The sequence below is a fragment of the Puma concolor genome, chromosome E4 (assembly GCF_028749965.1).
Source record: "Puma concolor isolate L17-30 chromosome E4, mPumCon1.1.hap2, whole genome shotgun sequence".
In the NCBI taxonomy this organism is placed as follows: domain Eukaryota; kingdom Metazoa; phylum Chordata; class Mammalia; order Carnivora; family Felidae; genus Puma; species Puma concolor.
Genome location: NC_141683.1, coordinates 54,795,756 through 54,821,627, shown reverse-complemented (window position 1 = coordinate 54,821,627; position 25,872 = coordinate 54,795,756). Strand labels below are relative to the sequence as shown.

Here is a 25,872-nt window from a genome sequence, read left to right as displayed (position 1 = left end):
CAACGATGTTTTTTGTTTGGCCTGCGGGATATTTTTAAATTTTTAATGTGTGCCAAATTTTTAAAATTTGGAAATTTCACATAAAAATTCAGATCTAAAAAATCTGACCTCCACATTATTAAATCTAATAGTCAATTTCTAATCTTCTTCTTATTTGATCTCAGCCTCATTTGACATGGTTGCTTATTTTCCCCTTTATGAAATACTTTTTTCACTTGGCTTCTGGAACACCACTCTCTTTTAGTTTTCCTCCCACATGATGGATTACTCCTCAATTCTTCCCCCCGCCCCCAGTTTTATTGAGATGTAATTGACATACAGCCCTGTTCCGGTTTAAGGAATACCACATAATGACTTGACATACATATATTATGAAACGATTACCACAAGTTTAGTTAACATCCATTACCTCATCTAGTTACAAAAACAATTTTTTCCTTGTGATGAGAACTTTTAGGATTTAATCTCTTAGCAACTTTCAAATATACCATGCAGCAATGCTAATACCTATGGTCATCATGTTGTATAGCACATTCCTAGTACTTGTTTATAACTTAGAAGTTTGTACCCTTTGACTATCTTCCTTCCATTTTCCCTCCCCCTATTCTCTGCCTCTGGTAACCACAAATCTCATCTCTTTCCTATCTGTTTTGCTAATTCCTCGTCATTTCCACTCTAAATGTTGGATAGCCCAGGACTCAATCCTTGGATGTCCATAATAATTCCTTAACTTATCTCATCAAGTCTCCATATATTAAATACTATCTCTATGCTGAAAACTCCAAAATACCTATCTCCCGTTTGGCCTGCCACCTGAATTCCACTCATGTATCTTACCGTCTACTCAACATCTCCATTTGGATGTCTCAACACTTTCTCAAATTTAACTCATTCAGAATCAAACTCCTGTGCCCTCCATATAAATCTTCCCTTCTGCACTTAAGTCAACAGGAACTCCATTCCTGTTTTCAGACTAAAATCCCAGAAGTCATCCTCTCTAACACTCCTTCCATCAGCACCTATCAGCTCTACCTTCCAAAACACATCAAGAGTCTGACCACTCGTCACTTTCACTAATCCAAACCACCATCACTCTTGCTTCTGGCTTTCCCTTGACCCCTTACCAACCTATTCTCAACATAGTGGTAAGGTGGTCATTTTTTTTTAAGTTTATTTATTTGTTTTGAGAAAGAGAAAGAATACACACATGTGTACACACACATGCAAACCAGGGAGGGTCAGAGAGAGGGAGAGAGAGAGAATCCCAAGCAGGCTCCACACAGTCAGTGCATGAGGTCATGACCTGAGCCAAAATCAAGAGTCAGACACTTAACTGACTGAGCCACCCAGACATCCCCAAGGCGGTCATTTTGAAATGTACCACATCTCTGTTCAAAACCTTCTCTTAAGTTTTCATTGAACTCAGAGTAAAAGCCAAATCCCTTACAATGGCCTGCAGAGTTGTGCAAACTCAGGCTCCATTACTTCTCCAACTTCACCTGGTCCTGCCATCACTGCTTCTGCCACAGGGGCTCTGGGGATGTTCCTTGAACACACTGAGCACACTCCGCACCAGGGCACTGCACTTGCCTGGAATGTTCTCCTCCCAGATATCTGCACGGCATGCAGATCCCACTTCAAATGTCACCTTGTTAGAGCAGCCTTCTCTGACCACCTCATATAAAATCGCTCCCCAACTATATTCCCTTTTCTCACTTTTTCTCCATAGCATTGATAGATCATCTAATAGTCTATGTATTTGTGTGTTTATGTGTTTATTGTTTAGCTCTAGGCGTATAATATAAAGTCCAGGAAAGCAGGGACTTCATTTGCTTTATTCACTGGCATATCCCCAAACCTAGAACCGCCTCTGGCACAGGGAGAAGATTCAATAAATATTTCTTGTAAGAGTCTAAATTTCCATAACAGTTGACTTTAGACAGAGCATGAACTCTGGAATATACCACAGTTTTTGCTGTTCCCTATAATACTATACAGCTTCTTTTACTTTTATATTATCTACCTTGCCTGTATAGTAATTTAAACTTGAAACCCTTGCTCTAAAAAAAAGTAGAAAACTGGAAAACTGGGTTTTGCTGGGCCTCCATTTTGGCTTACGCTTCATCAGCCATCATAGGATTCTTGTCTTGGATATACTTTTTGTTAATCTTGCTTTAGGGAGTGGAAAGCCAGAATAGAAGACAGAATCTTTACCTTGAAGAACTCAATGAGAGCATCTTTATTTTCCAGCCAAACAATATTATGAAGATATTTGTCAGGAGTTGGTGGCGGGATTGCCATTGGAAAGTCATTCAGTGCCTTTATTTTCCTAAGAAGTACCTGAAAACAGTCAAAATAATGGTGATCAGATCCTATAGCAGAAAAGAGATTTATGTAAAAATTAAGGAAATCTTTAAACACTATTGTTATGTAAATTTATTTTAATGTTGACTCATACTTTCTCTCACCCTATTTAAATTATCCTCTAACCTTTTTTGTCCCTATTCTTCCCTTAACTCATTGAATTTATGAATTGATATATATATTTTTAATGTTTATTTTTTTTTAATTTTTTTTTAACGTTTATTTATTTTTGAGACAGAGAGGGACAGAGCATGAACGGGGGCGGGGCAGAGAGAGAGGGAGACACAGAATCGGAAACAGGCTCCAGGCTCCGAGCCATCAGCCCAGAGCCTGACGCGGGGCTCGAACTCACGGACCGCGAGATCGTGACCTGAGCCGAAGTCGGACGCTCAACCGACTGAGCCACCCAGGCGCCCCTATGAATTGATATATTAGCTCATATTGAATTTATTATCTTTATAATCCAGTTAACACTGTAGCCCACTGTGTTAATTTCAGATCATCTAAACTTCTCAGTTTGGGGCACCTGGATGGTTCAGGCGGGTGAGCATCCAACTCTTGATTTTGGCTCAGGTGATCCTACATGGTATTGAACCCCACGTCAGGCTCCACACTGAGTGTAGAGCCTGCTTGAGGTTTTCTCTCTCTCCCTCTGCCCTGCTTCTCCACTCACACACTCTCTCTCTCTAAAATAAAAAAATAAAATAAACTTCACAGTTGACTACTGTACAATTTAATGCCACATTTCCTCAAATCTTTCTTCTATGTATTATTTGCTTCCCTAAATTCTTCTAATTTTGAAGGATATTTTCAGTTTTATGGGCTCTCAGAAACCTTCTCTTGGCTTCCCACACCAGGTAAGAGATAATCACTTGATTGACTGGATGAATAAAGGATTAAATCAAAGAACGAGAAAGAGCCAGTGGACTTTGGGGTCATTGTTGTATTAAGTATCCAATCTCCCCAAGAGTCCATAACACATAGTAGGTATTCAACATGTATTTACTCAATTAAATTGAATTAGCTAGGTAATTCCTTATGACTAGCTCCTTATGACTTAGAAGATAATTATATCTCTTTGGCTGACAATTAGGCAATTAATAGGCATTCAATAAGTAATTGTTGAATGATTGATTTACCCATTACCTTTCTAAACAAACCTATAGAAAAAAATAGCCTCTCTCCTTATAAGGGCTATTATTTATTTATTTTAATTAATGAATATCAATAATTCAATTGAAACTTATATAATCTTCAACTGGTAAATGAAAATAATAGAATACAAACCACAGCATGTGTAGAGGTATATACAACTTGAAGGATACTGTAAAGTAGCCCTTTTCTTCCCTCTGTCAGACACTAAGAAGAAATCATATAACCCATTTTGTCCTTTGCCATAATATTAGCCTAAAGACATAGAGCCTCAGAGGGGAAAGCTGGCCTGTCCCACACCCATTTCTCTTTGGGAATCATGGAGAGGGGACTATGTCCAGGGAATGACCAGAAGCACAGTGCATGTGACCCTTGGCTGGGAGCTGCCAGTGACAAGGAAAAGCATATGATACCCAGAAGCAGCTTATTAGTGGTCAACACAGACAGAAGGTAGGACTAGAACTTCCATATTTCTGCTTTCTGTTAGGAAACTGATAGGTTCTTGCAGAGGATAGGAAGAACAATCATATTTGCACAAATACACAGTCTAGATGGTGGATGTGATAGAGTGATAGCATTAAATATTAAATATGTTTTTCTGTCATATGTTCCTATTTTTTTTTTTTGCAAATACATTTATCATTTTTCAAAAGTCCATTTATCAGCTAACCAATTATGGTGTCTTCCTGGGTCCTCCTCTCTCAGAACTGCACCCCCAGACTCCCACCAACACACACACGCGCGCGCGCGCACACACACACACACACGCAAGCTGATCCTTTCCCTACCATGTTAACGTTATGTGACTCCCACCTCCCTTGTCACAGCTGCCTAGCCTGGGCAGTACACATTCCACCAGTGGATAGACAAGCAGAAAAATCTAATGAGTTTGTAGAGGGAGCCAAAAGAAGAGGCCGCAGAGGGCAACCCTCACAGGAAACGGAGAACCCGGAAAGCTTTCCAGGTCCACAGTCAGGTCCCTTCCTCAGGCATGGCCATATGGTCTGGCTACCATGGGTTTGGTTAGGCACTCTTATGTCTTTATAATAAACCCCACAGCCCCATTTCTTGGCAAGGTCTAGCTCAAGTTGGTTTCTGTTACTTGCAACCAAATAGTTTTGACATGGTGTATACCAGGTAGCACTGGCACTAACTGCCACTGGCATTAACAAAGGCTCCAGACAAATTACAGCTAACACCCGATTTAATCTCCCTCACTCCTTACATTCTGCTCAAGTAACAATGCAGCCTCGGGTGTTGGGCTCATGGAATCAAGCAACATGGATAATTGCTTTATTACCTTATTCATCACGATGCCCTCATGTTTATCAATAATGCCTCTTGACCAAAGGAAGGTGAGGTTTTTCAGAGCTTTAGCAATCACGTTCCGGATTGCCTGCCTAGTCTTCAAAGCAATGACAACATCACGACCCTCGTGCTCTATGAGTCCTGAAGCAAATAAAACCGTCATTAAGCATATAATGCCATAACCACGATAATAACTAATATGTGTGTAATAGTTTGTAATTTCCAAAGTGCTTACACAATATCCTTTTATTCCTGCTTCATACAGAACATGCGAGGCCGGTAGGACTAGAGCTATTTTCATCTGCATTTTATGGATGAGAACATTGAAAACTGGCGTCCCCCACCAGCTAGGAGAGAATCACTCTCTCCTCTTTATTCCCATGGCATGTCCTACATATCTCCATTATGGAACCTACTATAGTGTGGGATTTTGGTCCTTACTTATTTGATCCTTCACATCATATAACTTTTGTTGGGTGAACGCATAAATGGCTTCATGAAAGAGACCCCTGGCTTCAGCTGGTGGAGATTTCTGAAATCAAATGGCATAGCTTTTCCTCTTTAATGAACACAGGAAGTCATGACCTGGACTGGAAGACATGGCGAAAACAGCGTCTCTTTCATCTTTGTCATCTTGACATTAAGCAAAATGCCTGACATCCGGGGCGCCTGAGTGGTTCAGTCAGTTAAGCATCGGATTTTGGCTCAAGTCATAACCTCACAGTCCGTGAGTTTGAGCCCTGTATCGGGCTCTGTGCTGACAGCTCAGAGCCTGGAGCCTGCTTTGGATTCTGTGTCTCCCTCTCTCTCTGCCCCTACCCCACTCTCTCTCCCTCTCTCTCTCTGCCCCTACCCCACTCTCTCTCCCTCTCTCTCTCTCTCAAAAATAAACATAAAAAAAATTTTTTTTAATGCCTGACATCTGGAAGGTACTCAAACTTTTTTTTTTTTAAGTTTATGTATATTTTTTTGAGAGAGAGAGAGAGAGAGCACATGCATGAGTTGGAGAAGGGCAGAGAGGGTGGTAGACAGAGAATCCCAAGCTGGCTCTGCGCTGTCAGCGTGGAATCTGACGCAGGGCTGGAACTCCCGAACGGTGAGATCATGACCTGAGCTGAAATTAAGAGTCAGACTCTCAATCCCCTGAGACACCCAAGGTTGCTACTCAAACTTTTTTTTGAACGGCGATGAGCTGGCCGCTAAAATGAAGGATAGCATGATCACGAACAGATTTCGGTGTCAGGTGCACCTGGGCTTGAGATCTAGCTCAGCACTTACCACCCACATGCCTTGAGGCACATTAAACTTTCTAAACCTCAGCTTTATTATCTATAAAGTGAAGACAGTAATAGTATTTGCCTCTTGGAGTAATTACAAGGATTAAATGAGATAATGCACATAAAGCTGATAATACAGTTCCTGACATAATTAGCATTCAATAATCAGTTGCAGTAACCATGTGGGAACAGGCATTCCCTTTTATAGGACTGAATCAAGAAAACTTTGTAATATTCCATATGAATCTAAAGCATAATATGAGATAGCAGCTCCTACACCCCTAATCTTTAAAAGTACAGAAATAGGGGCACCTGGGTGGCTCAGTCGGTTAAGCATCCAAGTTTGGCTCAGGTCATGATCTCATGGTTCGTGGGTTTGAGCCCTGCATCGGGCTCTGTGTTGACAGCTCAGAGCCTAGAGCCTGCTTCGGATTCTCTCTGCCCCTCCCCCCGCTCACGCTCTGTCTATCTCTCAAAAATAAACATTAAAAAATAAGTAAATAAAAGCACAGAAATAAAAATCTATCTCTATATGTAAAGGCAACAATGGGTCCTGGGTTATCTGAGACAGTGCCGAAATATTCTGACCTATTGTCTCCAAATTCACAATGTCATTCATTAGGCCATGTTCTTCTAATTTTGATTTGGAAAGTATGATCCTCATAAATCCATTTGGCATCTTACAATGTGGCTATGAATACAAAGTGATTTTACTTCATCTCTTTTATAGTAACATCCGTTTATCAAGAACCTACTATATGCCAGGGCTCTCTCCCAGATACTTTGGCACACACTCACAGCCTGCCCCACAGCCCCTTATGAGGAGAGCAGACCCAAGAAGTTTGTATAAAACCCTAGGGCTCCTGCTGTGTGCTTCAACTCAAGCAGAGAGACTAGAAATGTCAAGAGATTGTAGCCCCACATTCCTGAGTATGCTTGTAAGCAAAGTAAAACAAAACAAAGCACCCTTTGTCAAATGTAATCGCCTTGTGTCTTTTTCTGACAGCCTTAAGGAATCTGCCATCTTAATCCACTCTCCACACCCTTCATTCTTTCCTCTACACTCCCATGGCCAGTACAAGACCTTCTCTAACTTTCTGCAATTATCTATTGATATTCTCATACCTTCCGCCTGGCTCTGCATTTTTGGCATACCTGGCCTACTGCCTGCATTCAGTAAATGCTCACTGGATGAATAAATGAGTAATCGAAGATGAGTATGAACTTGGCTTCCCGTGGCTAAATTATGGGATAATAGTGTGTGATTTCAGGAAATCAGATACTCCAACTACTTACCTAGTTCTTTGATGGCATCTCGTTTGTTGGTTTCCAAAATTTCATATAATTTCTGTAAGAAGTTAAGAAAGACATTAATTTCTTATTATGCCAAGTGCGTGTCTGCCTTTAAAATCTGAGAAGAAGAAACCCCACTTAGTTTGTGACTTGGGGAAGATGTTTAGCTCAAGTCTTCCCTCTGTGCCAAGTCTGCCGCTCTCCCCATGCTCCTCCTCATATTACAACAAATACAATGCAGTCAGTAGCTTACATAGCTACTGGACCTAGCATTTCGCAGAAAAGATTAGTGTGTTTAAATGTTTATTTATTTATTTTTGAGAGAGAGAGAGAGACAGAGAGAGAGCGCAAGTGGGGAGAGGGCAGAGAGAGAGAGGGAGAGAGAGAGAATCCCAAGCAGGCTCAGCACTGGCAGCACAAAGTCTGACATGGGGCTCAAACTCACAAACCAAGAGATCACGACCTGAGCGGAAATCAAGAGTCAGATGCTTAAGTGACTGAGCCACCCAGGTGCCCCAGGAAAGGTTGGCGTGTATTCCACTCTGCACCAAGGAGAATTCTCACAGATAGCGCTCCGGTTTGGGATAGCCAACTGAGCAGCTGTTTGGACAGCCTGTCTATCGGGAGCACAAGACCAAGTAGAATAATGAGAAACTATGGCTTTTGTTAGTTGATGTTTCCTACAGAGAACTCCTGACATACCTAGGAAATAGCTCTACTCCAAGGGTTAACCATGGTGAAGCTCTGTTCAATCATACAATAGGTCTTGGTCAAATGCCTGCCATGTCCCCGCTACTGCTCTTCGTGGAGCTTATTCTCCACCTTTAATCTTTCTGGAGTTTGCACTTGGCCACACAACAGCCCCGGGACCACACAACTGACAATTCCCCAGGATTGTCAGGCATAGATGACTGAAACTCTGTGCCCAAATAACATGTGGCATAGTGCTATTTACAGGGAACAGTAGCTAACACGGTGCTATTTACTGGCTTATTATAAAGTTTAAGTAGCTGAAGTTAAGTTTCATGGTTGTTGTTGTTGTTTTGGTTTAGAAAAATCACATGTAAGAAATCTCTCATTTTGAATATAAGAACGAGGTATACAATTTTTATTAAGTTGTTTCTTCTCACTTGAAAACATTGAATCAATATTGGGAAGGTGCCAAATTAATAGCTGGCACCCACAAACCATGGTCCCACCCTGCTTGCACAGGTGCACAACCCCCTTCAAACCAGACTGGCTCCATAGCAACTCTGTAAAAATGCCAGAGAATGACCTGCACGAGACAGCATAGCAACCGACGCCTACCTACAAATAGAATATAATCACTTAAGGCTGGGCACATGTGACTCCTCTAAACGTGAGCTGTCACTGGTCAGTTTTTGAACCGCAACACTTTTAGAATACACACGAGTTTGATACCTAAATATCTCAAAAAATATTTAAATCTGTACTGAGGTCGCCTTTAAAAATTCCAAAGGAGAATTTGTTTCATCTCTTACACTTCGAGGCCACGGCCCCCAAATCTCTGCCTTCTCCCCAACTCCTCAAAACGCATTACCTCCCACCACCGGCAGCTGTTTTTCTTCTCTCCTATTCCTGTTTCTGAAATCTTTTCTCCTATGAAGAGCTCTATCTTCTTTCTATTATAGATCAATCTAGACTTTCCATAGCTCTTTTAATTGTCTTATCTAATATTCGAAGTAAATCAACAAGGTAGGATTCTATTGCACATTTGATCCAATGATCAATAATTCTTTGATAAATCTAGATAATTGTTCTCTAGCTTATCTGTAAAGATGTCATGAAAGATGTTAGATGCCCTGCTAAAATTCAGCTATTCTAGAGTGTTCCCTGATTATAAAAGAAAATCTTAAATTCTGAAGATATTTAACAACCAATCTTTTTATGTATTTTAGAAATTAAAATTAAAATATTAAGGTAGGTATCTTCACAGCCTATTTTCCTCTCCTGAATTTCATTCAGAAAAAGCCTCTCTTTATTGGCTGAGGGCCTGAGGTAAATAACAGTCATCACAAAAAATTAGGCACAACAAGCAGAAGACGTAACCCCCAGGCCATCCCTGATTTTATGTACACACACAGATCATTAGATCTAGGTCCTCAGTAATTAGGATTTAAATTCATTGTCAGGTTACAAATCAAGAGTCTCACTTAGGCTGAGAAAATACTACCAAAAGTCACCAAACACTGGGCAGAGGAAAACAGAATGAAAGACAAGCACCAAGCATGACAAATATAAGAATGAACCTCAACGAAGGAGAACTACTACAGGAAACAACAGCAACAACAAAATTTAAATAAAGAGATTCAAGGGAATATCACATTTGTTTAAAAAAAATAAAGGAACTAGTTTCAATGAGAAGAAGCAATCACAGTACGTGGAGATAAGTAAGCGTTCAGTCAAGAAAAGAAAGAGAATGTAATAGATGGGCTGAATAGCAGAATACACATAGCTACAGACTAAATTCGGAACATGGAAAATCAAGCTGGGTGGGGGGTTCTCACTGCAAAGAGGAAAGAGTAGGAAGTTATGAGAAAACATGAAACAAGGACTAAATCCAGAAATTCAAAACTGTGTTTAAAAGTGTGCTGGGCGCCTGGGTGGCTCAGTTGGTTGAACGTCTGACTCTTGATTTCAGCTCAGGTCATGACCCCAGGGTTGTGGGATCGAGCCTGGTGTAGGGCTCCACGCTGAGGATGGAGCCTGCTTGAGATCTCCTTCTGCTCCTCTCCCTGCTCACACTCTCTCTTTCGAAAAAGAAAAAAAAAATTAATCTTTTAAATAAATTTTAAGGTTGCTGAAGGAGAAAATAGAAACAGGGGAGGGAACAATCAAAGAGGTGATGAAAGGAAGATGGCAATCTTCTAATTATGAAAACTCCACCAAGTGCTGTGTGGGATCACGTTTTTACATTTATTTTTATTTTTTTACTTTAAAAAATTTTTAAGTGATCTCTACACCCAGCATGGGGCTCCAACTCACAACCCCGAGATCAAGAGTCACATGCTCTTCCGACTGAGCCAGCAGCCAGGCACCTCAATAACTTTTTTTAAATTACATCTAGACACATTCTGGTGAAATTTCAGAACTCCAAGGAGAAAATCCCAGAAGCCTCTAAACGAAGAGAAAAAAGTCACCTACAAAAGCACAAGTAAAGTCAGACTTGTACCAGCAATGCTAAAGACGGATGGCGATATCTTCAAGAAAATAGCTTTGGAGTCCATAATTCTAAGAGCAAAATACAAAGATTTTTGCATACTGAAGCCCATACATCACCTATGGAAAAAATTACTTATGGGCATAATCTAGCATGATGAAAGGAAAGCAAAAAGGAGGCTCGTGTGGGACTCCAGAAAGAGTGGCTAAGGAATCCATAGCAAAAGAAAAGAGGAAGATAGTTAAAAAATTTTTTTTTAATTAACCATTTGACTGTTTCACTCAAAAGAGTATCTTTTTTTTTTTTTTTAATTTTTTGTTTTTCAACGTTTATTTATTTTTGGGACAGAGAGAGACAGAGCATGAACGGGGGAGGGGCAGAGAGAGAGGGAGACACAGAATCGGAAACAGGCTCCAGGCTCCAAGCCATCAGCCCAGAGCCTGACGCGGGGCTAGAACTCACGGACCGCGAGATCGTGACCTGGCTGAAGTCGGACGCTTAACCGACTGCGCCACCCAGGCGCCCCAAAAAGAGTATCTTTTAAGTAGTAGATGTTTAATGATATTGATCATATTTCCTTTGTTATGGGTTGAATCCAATGGTAGTTTCTACAGTGAATAATATTTATAAATAATTATAACAAAGTAAAGGTTGTTTTTTTTTGGTTTTCCATGTATGGAGTCATTTCTTGAAAAGAATGAAGACTTAATTATACTTACAGAATAGAATGTAAATGTTATAAACCTTTTCTCTGTAAAAATAATGGCTCCAAAAATTTAAGACAGGGAGAAAAACAAAAGGCTAAAGCAATGTCTTAATCTCCTTATACTTCACGGCAGAGAGTCAGTAAAGTCTGTTTAGAGATAATGAATCAAGAGTTAAATACATGTGCATATTATTAAAATTATCGTGGCAAGCAGTAGAGGAATTAACACGAGAACGGTTAGTACAGGGCTGTCTCTGGGAAGTGGGGCGCAGGGAGGGATACTTGCATTTCTCACATTTTATTATTTTCAAGTTGTAAAATTATGCATGATGATTTTTTACCATCTTTTCTGTGTTCTCTCTTCTCTACACCCACACCCACACCCATGTACACACACACACACACACACACACACACACACACACACACATACATATTTCGATTCAAAGACCTTACCCTTCGGGCCATGCAGAGCCACTGAATACTCTTAAAGCAGAAAGTCACATATGAAACTTGAAATAGTCCTTTAGGAACATTACTCTACTGAATTGCAGAGGGGCCTGGGACAGACGGCCTGGCATGAGGGAACCTAGTTAGCAGGTGATTCACTGCATCTTCAAGTTCCTAGTATGCTTATGTCCTCGTCTCCCACTTGGTACTTACGTCACACTGCCTGCAAATAAGGAAGGTCTTGAACAATTACATATGTACATACATACCACAACTCGGCCACTTCTCGGCACCAGCATTTCCAGCTTTCACTGTCAAATCTTTGTTCTCTTGCCCTCTCTGTTCCTCCCCACTTTAGACCTACCCTTTCTTTGAAGGCTCATTCGAGTTTTGATTCCTGCAGGAAGCCTTTTCCAACTTGCCCTACCTTTCAGAGAGGGTTACAAAGACAGACGGATCTCAAGTCTGCATTCAGAAAATAAAAACAAAGAGATAGATTGTCTTCTATGAAGATCATAAATGAGCTTGATAAAGATACCTGAAAGGTAAAGAGCAAAGACTGTTCTCTGTGGCACCTCAGCACCTCGGATAATGTAATAAACCATCGAATGGCCCTTTACTTGCTACAATTTATCCATTGGGTCAAACACTTATAGAAGTAGGAGCACCCCGGTGGCTCAGTCGGTTAAGCTTCTGCCTCTTGATTTTGGCTCAGGTCATGATCTCAAGGCTTGTGAGTTCGAGCCCTGCATTGGGCTCTACACTGTCAGTGTGGAGCCTGCTTGAGATTCTCTCTCTCCCTCTGCCCTCCTCAGCTCCCTCTCTCTCTCAAAAAATAAATAAGCTAAAAAAAATGTAAATACATGCAGAAGTAGTGTTAAAAGACATGAATACACCCAAACGATTGTTTTCCCAATGACCAGGGCTTGTCTCTCACCTGATATATTGATTCTCGGCTGGAAATTTGTTTTATTAAAAATTTGGTATCCTCTTGACTTTTGACATAACCTTTTGTAATACTATACATCAAGTGGAGGCGCTTTTTGATCTGCACATCGACAATATTTATCAGTAGTGGTATTATTATCTGGAACAGTGAAGAGAAAAAAAAAAAAAAAAAAGCCTGAACATTTGATGAGGAAAAGCACCCTCCACGGTAGGCATTCTCAAAGTGTCATCTGAGGGAGCAGCGGGCACTACCCAGAGTCTTGTCAGAAATGCAAATTCTCAGGCCTTCCTCTAGACCCTCTGAACCAGAAACTCTGGGGCTGGGCTCGGAAATCTGTCCTAACCAGTTCTCCAGGTGAGTCTACCTATGCGCACTCAAGTTTAAGAGCCACTCTTCAAAGGAATGAAAGGTCAATGCATACCTGGTGAGGGAAGTCCTCACCACTGCCTTTACCCCCCATTCTCCACACCCCCAGATTTCAGGAGACAAGCGGTCTCCTAACCTGCATGATAGTCACCGACTAAATCAATCATCCCTCTGCCCCTTGGTTTCTTAACTTGCAAGATAAGGAACAGTAGGTATTAAAGATACTTCTCAGCTCTAAATTTCTCAAATCACAAGCTGAAACAAGAGAGTGTGGTGATTGAACAGAATGTGTTTTTTTGTTTTGTTTTGTTTTTAATGTTTATTTATTTTTGAGAGAGAGAGAGACAGAGCATGAGTTGGGGAGGGGCAGAGAGAGAGGGAGACACAGAATCCGAAGCAGGCTCCAGGCTCTAAGCTGTCAGCACAGAGACTGACACAGGGCTCGAACTCACAAACTGTGAGATCGTGACCTGAGCCGAAGTCAGAGGCTTAACCGAGTGAGCCACCCAAGTGCCCTGAACAGAATGGGGTTTTAAATATAAACCTTCCTAGGCTCAAGGACCAGCCCTACTATTCACCAGCTCTGTGACCTTCAGCAAGTTACTTGCAACCTTGAGGACTCAGTCTCCTCATCTGTAAGATGAGGATAATAATACTTAAGTACCCAAAGTCCAACTGAGCTGCTCCTCCAAAACCAATGCAGTCAAGGGGCGCCTGGAGGGCTCAGTCCGTTGAGTGCACAACTTCGGCTCAGGTCATGATCTCGTGGTTCGTGAGCTCGAGCCCCACGTCAGGTTCTGTGCTGAAAGCTCAGAGCCTGGAGCCTGCTTCAGGTTCTCTCTCTCTCCCTCTCTGTTCCTCCCCACTTGCACGCTCTCTCTCTCTCAAAAATAAACAAACTTAAAAAAATAAAAAAATAAAAGAATGCAGTCAATTACAGAGAGAGTCACATCAGACTGCAGGGCAGATGGTGAGGAACCAAGTAACAAAGGAGGAACATGAGAAGAAGAAAAGAACATCATAGCAAAGGAATTAAAAGAGCAGAGAAAGAAGAGACTTTTAGCCACTCTGATAGTTGTGTAAGTTTGGGCAGAGGGAGAGATAGAAGAGGATTTTTACAAAGTTTCATTCTGTGATGCACTAATCCCCCCATGAGCTGTTCCTAAGAGGATTTAAAGTAAAAATCTCCATCATTCTTCCAAGCCTTCCAATACAGGTTTCTTTTGAAAGCCACATTGTGCTGAGGACTGGCTATTAGAGCACCTGACTTTATATAGTGGTAACACCTACTTCACGGAGTTATTGCAATCATTTAATTAGATCACGTACGTACAGTTCTTTGCACACTTCCTGGAACATAGTAAGTGCTCAAGAGAAAAAGTTGATCCTGATTATATTAATTCCTTAAATATACTTCATTGAGATTTGTCAAGTGTGCTGGACAGAAGCAGCAACTGGTTCATACTCTGAATAGATTTGACTTGTACAATAACACATCTTTAAATCTTTACTTCCCTCAGAGAGACATTTCCACAAAGTATTACTTCCACGGTGATTGTTTTACCTTCATCTGCGTACAGTCACTGTATAAAAATGGATGACACAAGGAAACCTCTCCCTTCCATTAAAAAAATATTTTTTAACATTTATTTTATTTTTGAGAGAGCGAGACAGAGTGTGAACAGGGGAGGGACGGAGAGAGAGGGAGACACAGAATCTGAAGCAGACTCCAGGCTCTGAGCTGTCAGCAGAGCCCGACGCAGGCCCTGAACTCAGGAACCATGAGATCATAACCTAAGTTGAAGTTGGACGCTTAACTGACTGAACCATACCCAGCCGCCCCTCTCCCTTCCATTTTAAGACTTAGCCTCATGCTACATATCCTGATTTCTAGAATAGTCTGTGTTCCAGTGGGGTTATACCTTAGGTGGGCACTTGGCTCTAAACTCAGTCATAGAGCAAAAATCATGAATAATCAAAATTACCACTTAAAGCAGCTTTTGTATATACAACTCTGTGTAACAACTCTTATGAATGCCAAGGCTTGGTAACATTGACACAGAATCAAGGAAGGAATAGAAAATAAAGTCTACAAGTGCAAGTCTGAGCATTCAAACAATTCTGTCTTTAAGAGGACTACTAAATTTCTTGGAGAATGGGAACTACATGGAGGAGATTAATGAATGCCTTTTGTCACCAGGGTTTACAGCAGGTTTTGAAAAAAATATTAATCTTTTATACCTTCAGTACATACCAGTAAACTCACTTGACAGGATAAGAATTCAACCACTCAAAAAAAAAAAAAAAAAAAAAAACAAAAAAAAAAACAAACAGTGGCAAGCAAAACCATCTAAAGTTCCCAAGTTAAGGGGTGCCTGGGTGGCTCAGTCGGTTAAGCATCCAACTCTTGATTTCCGCTCAGGTCATGAGTTCATGGTTTGTGGGATCGAGCCCTGTGCCCGGCTCTATGCTCAAAGTGCAGAACCTACTTGGGATTCTCTCTCTCCCCCTGTCTCTCTCTCTGCTCCTCCTTTGTTCTCTCTTTCTCAAAATTAATTAATTAATTTAAAAAATAAAAAGGTAAATCTCCCAAGTTAAAAGCTGTATAAGACAACTCCATTGGAAAGAAAGATGGGAGGTTTAGGAGCTGAGACTGGAAATCTGAAAATCTACCTTCAGAATCAAAACCAGAAGCATAGAAAGAAGGACTAATATCTGTTGCAGAGATTGAAGGTCACAGTAAAATCAAATTCCATAGGCGGTATGCTATATAGACATGGGCTGCAGAGAAAATAACTTTCGTGCTTCTTTACAGTTAGGGATCTATGAGCACATTTTACTAAAGCTTGGAGAATTTGTTTCTGGGTCACCCTGCTTTAAGTGGCACCACCATTTTCATTCATTCACTCAACAAATATCTATTAAGAACTCACTACATGCTAGGTACCATTCTAGAACCGGACGTTACATCAGTGACCAAAATGAAGATCCCTACCTTGTGGAGAGTACACACAACATACAGTACAAAGGTAATGAGTGCTATGAGGAAAAGCTAAACCTTAAGCAGGTACAAGAGCATCAGAAACATGGGGTGGAGAACTGGCTGGGGTGGGGAGGCAGGATGCCATTTTACACAGACTGGTCAGGGGAGCCTCTGTGAGAAGATGAGAGAGTGAACCATACAGACACCTGTAGAGACAGCATTCCAAGTAAAGAGAGCTCCTTCTCTGTTTCCTTCAAGATAACGAGGTTTGTTAACACATCTAACAAACAGTGTAGGACAAAAACCCCAATATTTAGAAATGTGACATTTTACCTTGATGAGAGGAATAAACCTAAGTATTCTGAAATATCCTAGTATTACTGTAACCTGAATAAGAACAAAATTGTCTTGTCTCAATTTGACAAAGTATATACAAAAGATATCAATGATTCCAAGGAGCATGATAAAAAAGTCCAAAGTATTCCAATATTCACGAAAATATTTCCTTTTCAAAATTATTATCTATTTGGAAAACAAAGAGAATGTATGTTATTTCATAGCACCTATACAGTGATGTATACAGTGATGGATCTTTGACATTAACAGTTAAATCCTCAACTACAAGTGAGTTACATTCCAAAAGTTGAGTTTTAAGTTATTCATTTAGAATTTCAGAAAAATTATTTTTAATCTCCAACATCAGAAATTATAATTTGATTCAAAATATAATCTATAATGAAGTTGAAGTGCCAAAAACAAGCAGTTAAAAATAGCAGTAAACAGAGTTTTTGCAATACTATTAATAATAAAGTATGAAAACACTGGTGCTGACAAATGATCTTTGAAGCATTTATCCTAAAAAATGGTTCTCATCTTATGACAAGGACCTAGCAAACCAAGTTGGGTTTATCCCCTTATTTATTTTTTGCATATGACAAAAATAGATTAAAAATATCTGAATTATTCTTTTTATTGGATACATTTCTATTTTAAACAGTACCTTCAGTGCTGATTGAAATATATATAAAAACACAAAATAGTAGTTTATTGACATAAGTGCTGACACATTTAACTCTCTTGCCATTGGCCATAGATGCACTATCATGGGATAAATGTATATTAATGTTATAACATGTCCTGCATATTCAAATTCTTCTGAAAATACAATGTGATATACAAAAAGCAGAAATTTATTATTTCTGAAAAAAAGAGATCAAATACAATGTTAGATCACTTTAAAAATATAACGATTAAGATCTGAAGTTCAACATTTGTTTTAACAAATCATTAACATTAACTTGAAGAAGAGTACACAAACATAAAATAAATCAGCAAAAACCTAAAGCATACTTTCTTTTTTTTTTTTTTTTTAATTTTTTTTTTCAATGTTTATTTATTTTTGGGACAGAGAGAGACAGAGCATGAACGGGGGAGGGGCAGAGAGAGAGGGAGACACAGAATCGGAAACAGGCTCCAGGCTCTGAGCCATCAGCCCAGAGCCCGACGCGGGGCTCGAACTCACGGACCGCGAGATCGTGACCTGGCTGAAGTCGGACGCTTAATCGACTGCGCCACCCAGGCGCCCCTAAAGCATACTTTCTATACACAATAATCATAATAGAAAAAGATAAAAAATATAGTTCTTACTAATTTATATCAGGATGGGGAGCATTTTTAAAAATCAAAGATAATAGTACATAGGAAACAAGGCAAAGATTCAGACATCAAAAGCAAGAAACAAATAAATTTAGAGAAAAACATCAGCATCATTTAAAATAAGAACAGGAAAAAATATTTTATTCAGTAATTATAATGTCGTTTTGTTTTTTTCTTTTCAATCCATCCTAAGTAGAGCCCAACAAAAATAGGTTACCTGGATATATGTCAAGACCTTAGGATTTTAATTTCTTATATTTCTCTTCAAACTTAATGGAAAAAAAATTTTTTAATCATCAGAATTTGTTATGAAATGTATGTCAATGCCCACTTAAAATTTAGTAGCATTAATATTTCTGGCATTTCTCATGTTGACATCTTTTGTTAGCAGAAAAACCTGCCTTCCTGCTCTAAAAAGTATGTAAGTTCACAACTTATATACTAAAGGGAAAACTTTACACAAGTTCAGTGAAATCTGTATCTTGTGATAGTTTGGTTACAGCTATTGTTGGTAAATTGGTTACAGCTATTATTAAGGCCATGTTGTGTTTTTCCTAGTAATGGACATCAACAGAGCCACCTCTTAGCACAGATGAAATTGAGAGGAAGTTACAGACCATGAGTTTGTTCTTTCTCTCCCCTGATCACTGTTATACCCAGAAGAATACCAGAAGGATGTGAAAGCAGTCCAGTTTGTAATATGACCTTTAGACATGGCAGTTAACCCTTAAAGAGTCCAAATGTGACCATTCTTTTATTCTTCTCCCTACCTACTCTCTAATAGAGATATCAGCAAAGTTGCCAAAACAGAGTGGGGAAAGAGAAGCAAGAACTCTGCTCCATCACCACTCAATCAATAAGAGTTGACCATACTATTAGTTGATTTTTCTTAATAAGGAAAATCAATGTAATCAATGCTGACAATGTAGAAAAGGTTATATTTTTGTCTATTGCTATTACGGTTTATAATACTTACCCATATAGAATAAGAAGTGCCTTATCTTTATGATATTCCAAAAAAGTTAACATGTTTTTAAACTTCATAAGCCAACTTCTAGCTCTTACGTAAGTTGAAACATCGTAAATACTCATGAATCTAACAGAGAAAAATATACACATATGTTATAATAAAAGTCAAGTGCTGGAGGTACCTGGGTGGCTCAGTTGGTTAAGCACCCAACTGTTGATTTTGGCTCAGGTCATGATCTCATGGTTTGTGAGTTCGAGCCCCATGTGGGGCTCTGGGCTGGCAGTGTAGAACCTGCTTGGGATTCTCTGTCTCCCTCTCTCTCTGCCCCTCCCCTGCTTGTGCTCTCCCTCTCTCTCAAAATAAATAAATAAACTTAAAAATATTTTTTAAATGCACCACCCTGAGCCTCTGTATCCATCCACCTACCCACTCATGGTCACGGTACAGGAAACTCTTCCTGCCTCTGTTCATTGAACCATGCTTGGCTTGAGGTAGCACATAATTAAAGCTTCTCCAGACCAATTTTTTGGGGTCCAGAATCAAGCCCTCCTTTGTCATGCCTTGCCTAACCCAAGCCTCCCCAAGGCCCTGAAGGCTCTACCCTTTCCAAACTTTAGGAACTGATGTTAGATCTCCCAGATAGTTTACCAGACTCCTGAAATGTTAACTATCACCCAGACAGAATTTCCTATCGTTGTTGCCCCCACAAGCTTTGTCTTAGATCATCCAGTAGCTAATTTGTACCAGGACTGTGACCAGATATTGACATATCTCTCAACACCTGAGTTTTTCCCACTAGATTTAACTCCATCAGTGGGGTCAGTTCCTTCAAGACTTGCTCCACCTGAGGAAGCAGCCTAATGACAGGCTCCAGGCTTCCCTACCTACCCTACCCAGTAACTTAGCAAATATGATAGAAAGATGGGATAATCATAACAGTATCTGAAACTACATAAGTTCCATTTATGGCTCCCCTAGTCTCTTATCTAATTACACTTCTTCCAGAATCTCCTAATGTCACCAAAGTTATTAACCTTCAGGGGAAAAAAAGGTAAACAAGTAAAATAAGGGGATGGATAGATAGATGGATGGACAGATAGATGAGCATAGGTGAGATAAATTGATCAACCTGGACATTTAACTCTCAGCTTTTAAATTTTATTTATCCATATACTCATTTGATTTTGGAAATAACAATTTAAGAAATATTATACTTACTTTCCTTGGATGGGGCAATAGCTTTTGGTTGCACCGATTAATATCCGGGCTGCCTCTACACTGAGGGTTCCATCATTACACTGTTTTTCAAAGCTACTCTAAACATACAATTTTAAATAAATATTACAAAGGACCAAAACATAAATGTAATATACTCTACTTGACCTTTACATAGCCCTCACTATTATTATTACATTCATTATAGAAAAATATACTTTTACCAAAAATCTCCTGTAGCAGGAAATAAATTCCATTCAATTTAAATATTTACTAAATATTCATTTTTTGCAAAGTAATATCCTGGATGTAATAAAAGATACAAAGTTTCCTAGCTTCAGAAACTCAAAATCTACACAACTCAAAGAGTTTTCCTCAGTAATATAAATAGTATCACAGTGTCATCTTTCTACAGCAGGATAGTACAAAGTATTAATTCAAAGGTTAACTAATCATCTCAACCTCTTAAGGAACTACCAGGAGAGAAAAGTGAATTGTGTTCTTTTTTTCCCCCTTTTTGCCAGGTTTATTGCAATATAATTGACACATATTGTATAAGTTTAAGGTGCACAATGTAATGATTTGACACATGCATACATATTGCAGAAAATGGTTACCACAATAAGATTAGTTAACACATCCATCCCTCACATAATTACAACTTGTGTGTGTGTGACTGTGTGTGATGTAAGATCCACTCTCTTAGCAACTTTCAAGTATGTAATACAGAATTGTATAGTCACCATCCTGTATATTAGAGCCCCAAAACTTATTCATCTTATAACTGAAAGTGTGTACATTTTAACACCTCCTTCATTTCCCCCGCCTTCCAGCCCTGGAAACCACCATTTCACTCTGTTTCTAGGAGTTTGGCTTTTTTTTTTTTTTTTTCAGATTCCACACACAAGTGAAATCATATACTATTTGTCTTTCTCTGTCTATTTTACATAGCATAATGCCTTCAAGGTCCATTCATATATTCACAAATGGCAGGACTTCCTTCTGTTCTATGATTGAATAATATTCCATTAGATATAGATAAATAGATAATAGATAGATAAACATTCTCTTTATTCATCCATCAATGGACACTTAGGTTGTTTTCATGTCTTGGCTATTGTAAATAATGCTGAAAGAAACATGAGAGCCCAGAGAGCTCTTTGAGATCCTATTATCATTTCCTTCTGACATATACCCTGAGTGAGGTTGCTGGAATATACAGGAGTTATGAATGGCTAAAATCAAAACTACAGTGAGGTTGCTTATCTTAAAAACAAAACAAAACAAAACAAAACAAAAAAACAACTCTCAGTTTCATTGATTTTTTTCTGTTGTCTTTCTTGTCCTATTTCATTTATTTCTGCTTAAATATCTATTATTTCCTTCTTCCTACTAACTTTATGAAAATGGACCCAAAGAACAAATTCTTCTTTTCCTGATGTGTAAAGTTAGGTTATTTGAGATCTTTCTTTTTTCTTAATGTAGGCATCTATCACTATAAATTTCCCTCTTAGAGCTGCTTTTGCTGCATCCTATAAGGTTTGCTATGTTGTGTTTTCATTTTCATTTGTCTCAAGATATTTTCTGATTTCCCTTTTGATTTCTTCTTTGACCCACTGGTTTTTCAGGAATGTGTTATCTAATTTCCATATTTTTGTGAATTTTTCAGTTTTCTTCCTGTTATTGGTTTCTAGTTTTATACAGTTTATACTATTTTATACCATTGATTTCTAGTTTTATACCAACTTTATAATGATATAAAGGAAATATACTTGACATAATTTCAATCTTCTTAGATTTGGTAAGGCTTGCTTTGTGACCCAACATATGATCTATCCTGGAGAAATTTCCCAAACAAATTTGAGCATGGAAACTTTTTGTTGTTGTTGTTATGCAGTTCCTATCAACATTCTGTGGATCAGAGCAAATGTTTTTTGGAACTCACTTAGGAAAATGCTGTAGGACCTGATGAGCCATTGTTGGATTTTAAGCAGGAAGGTGGTATAGTCCTATTTGTCTTTTGGATAAATCCCTGTGATTTGACCGCAGAAAAATTGGAGGTAGAGAGATCAGTTGAAGCTTATTATTCAGGAAAGAGGTTATAATTTCCTAAATTAATAGACACAAGAATGGAAAGGGGCATATTTGACAAATATTTAGAAGGTAAGAATGATAGAGCTTGGAGAGGGAGAGAGAAAGAGGACTGACCTGAGTGATCACATAAGGTAATGAGCCCGTTCACTGAGACTAGGAATACAAGAGCCAGTTTGAGATGAGTTCAGTGTGGATTTAGGTGCCAGCGATATGTCTAAGAAATGTCTAGCCACAGTTGAACTTATGAGTATAAAGAGATGGTGGTGAGAGTTTGGGAAGGAAGAATATAGATTTGAGGAACATCTGTGGATAGCATTGAAATGAGCGTAGCTAAGAAAAAAGAAGGAGAGATTATAAGGGAAGAATGATGGACAGAGTTAACTGTTCTGAGGAAAACATTAAAGAGATAAAAAGAAAGAGAGGAGCTCATGAAAGAGACCAAAAAGGAAAGGGGTCACAAAAACAGGGAGGAATGCCACTAGAGGGCACTCTCAGGAAAGCCATTAAAGGACAACATGGAGTGGGCTACTACATGGGATTGTCGGCTTAAAAAAGTAAATGTGGTAGGTCATCATAGAAACAGCCCCAATGTATCCATGCCTTCCTGTGTCCATGCCCCTTTGCAACTGACGCTACTGCTTCTCCTAAGAGATGGAGTCCACTTCTTCACTCATTGACTCTGGCTAGCTTTGTGATTTGCTTTAACTAATAGAATGGGAGTAAAAATGATGATATTCAAGTTCCAAAACACAGGATTTAGAGGCCTTGCAGCTTCTCCGCTCACCCTGTTGGAACCCAGAGACCACCATGCTGTGAAGAAGCCCAGTCCACTCTACTGCAAGATAGAAGGCCATATGGAAGACCACCAAAGTGCTCTGAAAGGCAACCAGCATCAACTGCCAAATTGGTGAATGAGGACATTCACAACCCCACTGAACTATGAGATGACCACAGACACATGAGTGCTCTTAGCCAAGATCAATGACAGAATCATCCAGATTGCCAACCCACAGAACTGTGAGAAATAATAAATCATTGTTTTAAGCCAGTAAGTTTAGGGGCATTTTGATATACAGCAAAGGCTAGCCAAAACAACAGTCAGTACCAGTTATTCAAAGCCTCCATAACAAAGGCTAAAACATTAGCTTTAGGACTTGGGGGTGAGTAGAGTGAGAGAACAGTATAAAAACTGGTATTGGAGGTGGGAGGGAGGAAGCTGTGCTACAAAGAGGCACCACAATGGGCAATACTGTCACCTGAGGACACTGGGAAGGTGGAAAATGTGCCCAAATAACTTATGAATCTGGCTGCTAAGAACATTTCTAGACTTCTAACATTCTAGAAATATTAAAACTATCAACTTTTAAATTTTTTTAATTTTTTTTTTTTTATTTGAGAGAAAGAGAGAGAGAGAGAGTATGAGCAGAGGAGAGGGGCAGAGGAAGAGAGAAAGAATCTTAAGCTGGCTCGACCCTCAGTGCAGAGCCTGACGCAGGGCTCAATCCCACAACCCTGGGATCATGACCTGAGCCCAAATCAAGAGTCAGACATTCAATGCACTGAGCTAACCCAGTCACCCCTAAAACTATCAACTTTTAAAGCTACTTATGATAAAGTATGGGAAGAGCTAGGGAAACCAAAGAGAAACAATTCAATCTGCAGCAGAAATTAGCAAAAAGACTCCACGATTTGCCAGGTTGAAAACTAAATTTGTTTCTCATTGCAGTCTTTTCAGCTGGCAAAAGATCTAAAAGTAAAGATCAAATCTAGTGTGCTGACAGTAAAATATGGCCTCAGGTTCCAGATCCAATCAAGATCAAAGACTCTTTGTTAAGACCACTGAAAGACTAAAAGTTGGTACTCAGTCTATCTTCTCAAGCAGACCAAAGGCTTTCTCCGACTCTTATGACATATGGCCTATCTGAAAAGGAATTGTGGAGTGGAGTGGACTATAATCAGATTGATTGAAAATACACAAGTTTTTAAGTAAATTGTACCAGGTTGGACGAAAAGAGACAGAAACTATTCTAAATGAATAGAAACCTCCCAAGTTTCTACTGATAGAAATCAGACTGAGAAGGCCAGTCAGTTACAAACACAGATTATTTTCTATGGAAATGTAAAGAATGAGGTGCACTGGTTCCTATGCCCAGTGGGATTTCATAATTGCCATGGACCAGTGATTAATCAGTACTTCCTGTTCTTCCCCTTCTTGAACAGAAGTGTCTGTTGATCAGCACTAAATGGAGAGGGGGTGGGGGACAGATAACGTGTTTCTTAGTTCATAGGTCTCTAGATCAAGAGGAATAATACTTAAGGAGATACAACTAAGGAACCTCAGCATACTAGACCAAATGCAGATCATGAGATACTAGACTTTGAATCTAATGCCATAATAAGATGAAGCTTGGTGTAGGGGGTGCAGGGGGGTGTGTCTTAGAAAAGGATGAGTGTATTTTGTTTATAGGAGGCATATGAATATTTGTGGCCAGTGAGCACAGTGTAGTACATTAAATATGGTTATACCCTAATTTTTTTTCCCTTTTCTCCTTTTCTTCTTTTTCTTACAATTATATGAGAAGATGGATGTTAGCTAAACCCATCGTGGTAATCTTTTCACAATATATGTAAATCAAACCATCACAACTGTATGCATTAAACTTATACAGCAATGTATGCCAATTATTACTCAATAAAACCTGGTTGGGGGAAGCATCCAAGAAAAAACAAACAAAAATATGGTCACAATTCTTTGCATCTCCTACCATTGAGAGTTTGAGTCTATTGCCCCCACCCTTTTAAATTAACATTTATTTACAAGTCTGGTAGTAGGGTACTGACTCTTGGCTGTGTGCCTCAGTTTACTTTTATGCAGCCTCTCATTCTTCAACTCACATGATAATCTCAGGGCAGTATTCAAAGTAGAAGGTGGAAGCTGTAAATCTTCTCAAAGCCTAGGCTCCAGAACATTCCCAAAGTCACTTGTGACATACTTTTGGTCAAAACAGGTCACAAGAACAGCTCAAATTCAATGAGGTGGGGGGGGGGGGAGAGGAGGGATATAGGCACCACCTCTTAATAGGAGGCTCTATCAAAAATTTATGACCATACTCTACTGCTCCTGATAAGAAATTTTCAAACTCTGGGAGTATTTTAAATTAAGTTCAGAAATGTTTAAAAGAAGAAAAAAAGAATTGTTTAAAAGAAGGAAAATATGGTATTAATTTTTTTGCATTAAGGAGAAGTATGTTCTTCAACAGAAATAAATAAGAGAAGGAATTTATAGATTAAAAGAGACTTAAAGGACTCATCCATTAATTACAATGTGGGAACTGTACTGGAATTCAATTTAAAAATGTGAACTGTTTGGGGCGCCTGGGTGGCGCAGTCGGTTAAGCCTCCGACTTCAGCCAGGTCACGATCTCGCGGTCCGTGAGTTCGAGCCCCGCGTCGGGCTCTGGGCTGATGGCTCAGAGCCTGGAGCCTGTTTCCGATTCTGTGTCTCCCTCTCTCTCTGCCCCTCCCCCGTTCATGCTCTGTCTCTCTCTGTCCCAAAAATAAATAAACGTTGAAAAAAAAAAAATTAAAAAAAAAAAATGTGAACTGTGAAAATATACATTGATCATATTAATGAGAGTTGGAAATTTGATCACTGACTCAATGTTTGATGTTATTATTAATTTTTAGGTATAATACTAATATTTTGCTATGTTTTTTAAAAGACTTGAAAACTTACAGATATGTAATTGAAATACTTACAGATGAAATAATATAATATCTGGGATTTGTTTCAAAATGATACGGAAGGTGGGGAAGTGAATGAGATTGCAGGTGGGGCAAGGTTTGTCATGTTGGTTTTTAAGGCTGGGTCATGGGTACATAAGGATTCATTACACTATTATATCTAC

At 39.2% G+C, this 25,872-nt stretch overlaps 1 protein-coding gene across 1 annotated transcript in view; it reads right to left on the bottom strand.

The window, feature by feature from the left end:
* Positions 1-25,872, bottom strand: part of SLC9C2 (solute carrier family 9 member C2 (putative)) — an 82,404-nt gene that overhangs the window by 17,658 nt on the left and 38,874 nt on the right. The window contains exons 13-20 of the mRNA XM_025926262.2: positions 19,874-19,971; positions 18,662-18,781; positions 17,030-17,228; positions 16,363-16,551; positions 12,669-12,818; positions 7,398-7,449; positions 4,817-4,965; positions 2,215-2,340 (exon numbers count right to left, since the gene is read on the bottom strand). Coding sequence (XP_025782047.1) covers positions 2,215-2,340; positions 4,817-4,965; positions 7,398-7,449; positions 12,669-12,818; positions 16,363-16,551; positions 17,030-17,228; positions 18,662-18,781; positions 19,874-19,971 — 1,083 coding nt within the window. The remainder of the gene's footprint in view (positions 1-2,214; positions 2,341-4,816; positions 4,966-7,397; positions 7,450-12,668; positions 12,819-16,362; positions 16,552-17,029; positions 17,229-18,661; positions 18,782-19,873; positions 19,972-25,872) is intronic.